The sequence below is a fragment of the Cornus florida genome, unplaced genomic scaffold (genome assembly GCF_030987335.1).
Source record: "Cornus florida cultivar Cherokee Brave unplaced genomic scaffold, ASM3098733v1 CherokeeBrave_3.0.0_Hap2_Chr09, whole genome shotgun sequence".
Lineage (NCBI taxonomy): Eukaryota > Viridiplantae > Streptophyta > Magnoliopsida > Cornales > Cornaceae > Cornus > Cornus florida.
In genome coordinates, this window is record NW_026775579.1 from 66,709,220 (window position 1) to 66,718,105 (window position 8,886).

General features: G+C 33.4%; 1 protein-coding gene across 1 annotated transcript; it reads left to right on the forward strand.

Annotated features, from left to right (window-relative positions):
• Positions 1-4,009: 4,009 nt before the first annotated feature.
• Positions 4,010-5,161, forward strand: LOC132272749 (uncharacterized). Its single transcript, XM_059773843.1, has one exon. The coding sequence runs from the start codon at positions 4,010-4,012 to the stop codon at positions 5,159-5,161; it is 1,152 nt and encodes a 383-aa protein (XP_059629826.1).
• The last annotated feature ends 3,725 nt before the right edge of the window (positions 5,162-8,886 follow it).

The window sequence follows — 8,886 nt, forward strand, 5'->3', positions numbered from 1 at the left end:
TTGTGGGGAAGATATTATCCAAAAATGAAATTTGCTACGAGTCACCTCATCTTAAGAAGAATACTTATAAATGTGGGAGGTTTCGAATCCTAAGAGTTTTAGGATAAAACTAAAAATCATTTATAGTATTATAATAGTAGTGCATGTTGCTTCCTATGAGGAAAATTATTTAATAAGACAATTAGAGGAGTTCATTGTTCCAGCTAAAGAGGTAAATGTGCAAGCTTATAAGACCTTAAGTGGATTAAAGTATGTACCGAGAAAATGACATAATGTGATACATAAGTCATTGTATGCCTTAAAATATTGGTGATATATTAACTAGTGTATTTGATAAGAAAGATTTAACATCAGATAACATAGTATATTCTCAATAGAGTGGGATTGAGATAATACTAGTTATGATAACAAAAGTCTAGTTAACTTTTGTAGATGAAAATCTCAAATATAAATACTAGTCAAAGTACAACATTGGTTGAGATTGCAAGTCATCTTAATAATTGTTTTAATTGCACACTTTCAATCAAGGATAAGATCATTGAAAAATAATAAATAGGGCAGCTGAGATACACCTTAAGTCAAATATTGCATACATCGAGGTATCAAATTAAATTGGAGGTGTAACAGTGATGCAATTTGGATGAGGGATATTAAAGACTTCAAATTCAAGAGTAGATATGTCTTTAATATTAAAAGTGTAGTTGTATATTCTAAATATAACTCAAAGTTAGAAAATTTGAATAAATCAAATAGGAAAATCAACAGACTTCACCTAGAGGACATTTCAAAGTAAGTTTACACTTGTGCCACTAAAGAAAAGGATATTTTAGGGCACAAATTATACAGTTGCTTTCAACTGGGGAAATCTTTATATAGTATAATATTTTTATATACAACCGTGTCGCCACATATAAAATTGAGGGTTGAGATCATCAAGGGGAATGGAGTTAAAGCCGAAAGCTAACAAGTCACCTTAATGAAAACTCAACCTAACTGACTGGAGATCCCAAGATCTAGATTCAAACTAACAACAGAAATTCTGAGTAACTCGCCAGAAGCAGCACTGGGAAGATATAAATCTTATGCCTATTTCTATGATGAGACAGTGTTACCTACAATGAGGATTAGGATAAGTTACGCTTTTAATGACTCTTATACCTTGAAATATTCAAGTAGGGTATGGTAGTATACTCTTAATAAGAAGTCACCTATATAAGTGTCAAGTGGGACCGCTTTATGAGAACTATAAAGGCTAAGTTTTCTAGAGCACTCATGAATACCAAGAGTTGTTCAGAGCCAAAATGAACATAACAATGAGTAATAACTTTATGAGGAAGGGTATTGTGTGTTTGCTATTGTCTTGGTTTACATAAACGACTGAACAGTTCAAGACATCGCGTTCACTGGTTGGCTAGTAAATCCGATAGCAATACACTAGGAAAGGTTCAAAGCCAAAAGCTACCTATCTTGATGCAGTAACTTTCCGACTGTACTATTTCTAGTGTTTGCATTATCATTTGCGTTTTAGCAGCAAATTTTCATTCATGTGGGGGATTGTTAGAAATTTGGTGTGAATGGAAGTTGTTAATCAACGAGTTTGTAACTGGAGTGGTGCCACCATAGCTTTTGCGACATTAATAACCCATGAATCTGGTTATTCATGTAGAGTGTTTCTGTAATACAGAGTTTCCAAATTACAATGAATTTTTGACACGTGATTCAACGTGGTTAAGGATGGGTTGGAAAGTAAGGATAACATAATGACCATATTTGTGAGTTTGGGTTATAAACGTTAACAAAACATAACATTGTGTGTATGTTGTAGCAACGTGAATATATGGTGTGAATGGTTGTCGATACAATTTGTGAAGAGGTGTGACAGTCGTACGTTAAACCAACATAACCATTTGAACCATTAATGCATCTGGTGGTCGTGTCTTGTGATGAACAGACACCATGTTTAAGATATTTCCAAAATAATGATGAATTGTATTTAATCTAAAACATTGCAATGGATGGTGAAGGGATGCAACCAGTCCCAATACACACCATTTTGTCTATAAATACCCCTATAGGCAGCATTAATCATTTGTTCAATTCTCTGATCTTTTCTCCCCTAATCTAGATTTGAACCAAACACAAGTGGGTTTAAGCCATGGTCAAGTGGTTTGAGCCACTTAGGCCTGAAACCGATTTCATTGAATCATATTAAATTTGGTCCGAGCCATTTGGTTCGGATTGCACCCAATTCATTATTTATATAGTATAGATGCATTTTTGAGTCAGAGAGAGTATTACACGGACGAGGTTCGCCTTGTCCACGAGTTTGAAGTACTGCTACTGGTGCATGTAGACTGTTGTATCCTGAGAGACAAACGTATAGAGTCCGTTAGCACCATGCGGGGCGTAAATTGTCTTAAGGACATTGTATTCAATACTAGCATCGGTTCAGGTTCTTTATTTATTATTTATTAATTTATTGCTCTATTTTACATATTTAATTAAATATATAATTACATATTTAATTAATCATTTCTAAGCATATTGTTAATTATCTCATAGTATATTAATATAAGAGTTGTTATATCTTAAATGTCACATGAAACATATATTTTTCCAACAATATATATATACACTTAGGAATATAACACTTAGTTTTTTTTAGAAGCAAAACTTTGCCAAATATATATATATATATAGGAAGGTGATAAATGCCTCCTTTTTTAACATGGATTGATATTATTTTCCTTAATTCAATTTATAAAAAGAAAATATAAGAGGCATTTGTGGCATTAAATTTTAAAAAAAAAATAAAAAAGTGCATTTATCATTTTCCTAACAATTATAACATCATCCAAAACTATTACTCAATAAAAATAATAAAATGTGTTAATTTATGTAAAATAACAAGTGGGAATTGTTCCCGTTAATAGAAAATGATATTTACATTTTTGTCCTTACTTAAATAACATCGATTCATTATGTTTTAATTTCAAATGATGACGTGATCCCTGTAATCCCCGGCGCCAATAGAAATTGGACAATTGCTGGAACAATATTTACCTAGATGAGTAGGTCATTCAAAGTGACCACTAAAATAATTCAGTAACATAATTTGTGAATGCAAAATAAGGAAAGTCACAAATAAGAAAATAGATGGGATGATTGAATTTATTTTTAAAAAATTTATTATCCTTATTGATTGTTTTTCTGATGTAATTGGATGGGCAAATTTGCCAAATCAACAAACAACTCCCCGCGCCAAACCATTCTTCTCTCTCAGATTCTTCTTCCCCAGCCACATGCTAATTTTGTTTGTGGACATGTGTTTTAAATTTTATTTTTGTTTTTAGACATTTGTTTTAGATCTATTGGGCCACATCAGTAAGTTGAATGAAATGGATTGGACACAAGCATTGTTAAAAAAAAAATTAAAAATAGTTTAAGAACCCTTCACATCTAACCGGCCACCGCCACTGCCACCACCTCCAGTGTAAAATAATAATTATTTTATAATTAATATCTAATCTAATTAGAAAAATGGTAATTTTTTAAAATAATTATTCTTTTAATTAATTGTAATATTAGATCATAAGGTTATAATTTAAAGTGAGTATATTATTTCTTGTTTACTGGAATCAGTTGAACATCACAATATATATGTTAAGAACTTGAGACTTAGGTAACTTCCGAAAAAAAAAAAAAACTTGAGACTTACGTCCAGCCCACCTAATTCTTGGCCTAGGATTCGCTCAATCTAACATTTTCATACCACTGTCCATTTGGGTTCAACAAGGCCTCAAACCTCTCAGAGCTGAAACCAGGTTTAGGGCACACTCCATCATTCAAACACTTTCAGGGAACCAAAGAGAGAGTGATAGCGAGAGAAAGTCGAATCACTTCAAATCTATGAAGTTCCCCGCTTTACAGGCAAGTACTCATCCCTACACTCTTTGCTGTGATTGAAAGCATATTTTATATATAATACATCACTGTGTTTCTTCAAGAAATGAGGACTATATATATCTGCAAAAGTCTCATCTCACTATCTCTTAAGAACTCTTCACATCTCACCAAAACCCCAATCTCTCTTTTCTCTCTCCTCTTCTTCTCTTCCTCTCCAGAAACCCCCATTGCGGTGGCCGATTACTTGATTGATAGACACAAATTTTCGCTTGAAACTGCTTCGAAAGTCTCTTCCGTGGTAAAGTGTCTGAAAAGGCCTGAAGAGACCGATTCGATTCTTTCATTTCTCCAGGAAAGTGGTTTTTCGGATTCCCATCTAGAGCGTTTCATCAAACACGCGCCTCAACTTCTCTCTGCAAATCTTGAGCGCTCCATCAAACCCAAAATAAAGATGTTTCAAGACTTGGGTTTTTCTTCTAGCGATATTGTGAAAATTGTTTCCATTCACCCAAAGATTCTAACTAGTAGCGTTGATAAACGGCTTGGCCCGTCGATTTTAGCATTGAAGAGTGTTTTGGGTTCGAATATGGATGATGTGTCTAGGGTTTTAAAGAAATCTGGTTGGTTTTTGGGGTGTGATTTGGCGAAAACTATGATACCCAATATTGAATATTTGAATAGCTGCGGTATTAGTTCGACACAAACAACCCGGTATGTGTACAAATACCCAAATTTATTCAAGTATAAACCGATGCAGATGAGAGAATATGTGAAGAGGGTTGATGAGATGGGCATTGACAGGAAGTCTAAGATGTTTCTTCCTGCGATTCAGGCTATTTGTTCGATGTCTATAGAGAATTGGGAATTGAAATTGGAGGCGTTTAAGAGTTTGGGATTTTCCGAAGACGACATTCTATCCGCTTTTAGGAGGGCGCCCATGGTGTTTGCTCTGTCAGAGAGGAAAATTAAGGAGATAACACAGCTTTTGCTTAGCACGGGCAAATGTGATATGTCATATGTTGCTAATAACCCAAACATACTTTCTTACAGTGTTGAGAATAGGCTTAAGCCACGGCTAAGAGTTCTGGAGGTTTTGGAAAGCAGGAATTTGCTTCTTAAAAAGCTGAGTTTGGTGACTGTACTCGGGTTCACTGATAAGAAGTTCTTTGAGAAATATGTACTTCCTTATTCAGATGAAGTTGGTGAATTATTCGTGTTTAACAAGGCCTCTTTGACAGCAGAAATATGTGCGTAAGATCATGAGTCCACATCCTTTGTGACTTAATGATTTAATACCTAGAGGCAGGATGAGATTGAATTTTTTTTCCAAAAAGAAAACGACTTGGCGGCATGGCATGGCAGGTAAGTAGGTACTCTAAAGCACTAGATATTCACATGTTTTTTTCTTGTATCCATATGGTGTACTACTCTGAAAAACATGGATTAATTTTCCAATTAACTGTCTCTGACATTTTTCTTCTTCTATCCATATGGTGTACTACTCTGACAAACATGGATTAATTTTCCAGTTAACTGTCTCAGCAGAAATATGTGCCTAAGTTAGTACAGTTATGGGAAAGGAACTGTGTGTGTGTGTGTATTATGAATTAAGCAGCTTGCTCTTTCAAGCTTGGTCCTTCTAATTTTACATTATTCCCCATCACAATTGAACAAGCTTCTGATGTCTTTTGGGTGCTTCTGTTCTTCATCCGCAACCTTACATTAGAGACACTTACTCAATCCCCTGCTGCAGCATACATATTTGACAACATAGATAAATTTCCTGCATTTGTTGGTTCCAATTTAACTAGGTGATCTAACACCTTCACTGCAAGTTCAACATCATTCATTATGCATTCGGCACGCCACTAAAAGAGTACCCCAAATAATGACATTTGGTTCCATTGGCATGTTATGGACAAGCCTAAAATCTTCCTCAAGACGTCCCCTAAGTCCTGATCGATCGTGAAACCATAATGATCAATTTGTGGAACAACCCCATAATTTCTCTCCGGCATTTCATCGAACAGCCGAAGAGCTCCTGTCAACTCACCCACTTCCATCAACCCGCTAATGACTGAATTCCAAGAAACAACGTTTTGTATCAAATGCAGGTAAATCATATTTGCATGCTTTAAGATCAAGAAACACTTGCGCAGACACAGTCACTTAGGCTCTGACGCAAGAAGAAAACTGTAGTCAAGCAATGTTGATTCAAGCAGTTCACGGTGGCAACTAAAATCATGATTGCTTAAACTAATTCTGCATTATGTTTTCTGAAAATAAGATACCATTTTTAAATCGCGTCACATTTCTTTCTAGCTATAAATATGCTAATCATTTTTAGTGAAGGGGGCAATGTAAACTGCAAATGAGCACATTTCTCCTTGTCATCACATTGAGAAAATCATTCAAAACCATAATGACTGACAATCCTAGGAAGAGCAAAAATAAAAAATGCAAATACTACATGCGGGAAGTAAGTTATGATCCTAAAACCGTCCAACGCAATCAATTCAAGATGATGATCTTCAATGGTATATTAGAATTATCTAACAAACAAAAATTGAAAAGAATTGTCATCATTAAGTCCCAGTAGAATATATAATATATTCAATTCTTGTCAAGTTCTATATGGAAAATTCGGTGTTTATTTTATTAATTATTATATATTCTTCAAGTTTTTAACTTTAGACTGCTTCAAAATTGTTTAAGGTAAAACGTTTGAATCGGATTAAGTGGGTTCAGAAGTAGGCTGAATCCAACAAAAGGGACTCTAGAGAATCCCTTCACGCAGTAAATGTGTCAAAGTTTGGATAAATTTTTCCGTAGTAGAAACAGCTACAAAACCCTTTTCTTAGTGGAATATTAGATGTGAGAAATATGTTGAAATTGAATTTCAAGTTGAACAGACCTAATTTCAGAAACAAAACGTGTGCGAAGTTTTAGCTTTTCTATTCATTCAGTCCAATATTATTAAAAAATAGCAAATTTACTTTTAAGAAATGAAGCATATGTAATAATACAAGTAAGTACTAACTGGCAGTGACTTAACGGCATTAGTTTCTTACTTCAAAGAGGGGCCGAGGTAAAAATGATACAACCAAGTATTTAGTTGCCAATATGAACAGTGTGGTGGCTCAAGACCACAAGGGCTTAGTTACTTGGTCCGTTTAGTAGATTCATTTTTTAAATTTGTCTAATCATGCCTCACATTTTAGAGAATTTAATCATGGCTCACATTTTAAGTATTCCCAATATATCTTTCTTTTCTTAGTTAAAAGAATTTCTTAGATTTATTTGAGTTATTTATATTTTATGTTTACAATGTTTGTCTTAGATAGGCCTCATAAGAAGGAATGAGGTGGCCCAATAAAACATCAACATGTGTTTAAGTTTTAAAAGGAAAAAAATAAAAATAAAAAAAATAATGACTACAGGCAATAGAAGCTAATCCTTCCCTCTTTCTCTCTCAAGGAGCTATATATATTATTTATGTGTTTTGAATCTAAAATCAAACCTTGTTTTGAAGAATACATATAATATATATACATATCACATATTATAAAGAGTGGGGCCAGGTGGGGAAATGACCCTAGGCCTACATTGACTCTATCAAGAATGATGATGTTCTCTCTCTCAAATATAAAATTACATATTATATATAATGTATGAACGAGAATTACACATTATATATAATGTATGAACGGCACATTATACCAAATTAAATAACTTTTTCGATAGAAAAATCTAATAGATCTATTTTTTTTGTTTTTATTTGGTAATAATCATCTTTGTAACAATTAAATTTTGATGAGAAGTTTGTAATTAGATACAAAAGAAAAGAAGATGAATATGAAATGTTTTGAAATTTAGGAGAGATTGGGATGAGAAAAGAAAAGGAAAGAAAAAGAAAGGATAATGAAAAGTCCTCATAAAAGAAGATGAATATGAAAAGTTTTAAAATTTATATATAAGCGAAAGAGAAAAAAAAAATAAAAAATAAAGGAAATTTCTATATCAATGAAAAAAACCTAGAAAAAAAAAAAAATACATGGCTATTAAATAGAGTGCCGGTCTTTCAAGATTCGTATCATGAAAATGAATTCATGATATATATCATTTCTATATCAAAGAAAAAAACCTAGAAAAAAAAAAAAAAATACGTAGCTAATAAATAGAGTGCCGGTCTTTTACGATTCGTATCATGAAAATGAATTTATGATATATATCATTTTCCATGAATTTATATTGATTATTTGTCTTTGAAAGATGCCGATCTAATATATATATTCTCCATACCAATATTTGTTTTATATTCAAAACATATAAATAATATATATATTCTCCATACCAATGTTTGTTTTATATTCAAAACATATAAATAATATATATTGCTGCTGTTTGAGAGAGAAAGAGGAAATGGTCGCTTTCTATGGCATGTAGTCATTATTATTATTATTTTTTTCCCTTTTAAAACTTAAACATCTATTGATGTTTTATTGGGTCACCTCATCATAAGAAGAAAGTTCTTTCTTATATGGCCTAAGGCAAGTATTGTTCTTACCAATATATCTTTCTTTTCTTAGTTAAAAGAATTTATTAGATTTATTTGAGTTATTTATATTTTATGTTTGTAAATTTCTTCTGTGTGACCATTCAGATTAATGTGAGTAAATTATTTATTTATTTAATCTCAGTAATTGACCCAGTAAACAATATATTAATAGCCTCTTATTTAGAAGATCCCTCTTCAAACTGCCTCTCTCTTTTCTGAACCTCCCATTGATTGTCTGTCCATCATGTCACCACCTCCTCCTCCCCGTGCATCCCACCACCTTCACCCGCCATTGCCATTGCCCTTACCACCCTCTCCCTCCTGAGCACCGCTCCCCATCTTTCCATGGACGAGCGGCTCCCCCCACCTAACGGCAATGGAAACCACCCCATCCCTCAACCCCAACCCGAAACCCAATCCAT

What these genes read in the sequence shown, in the direction of transcription:
- LOC132272749 (XM_059773843.1), top strand. Translation starts at nt 4,010, where the DNA reads ATGAGGACTATATATATCTGCAAAAGTCTCATCTCACTATCTCTTAAG.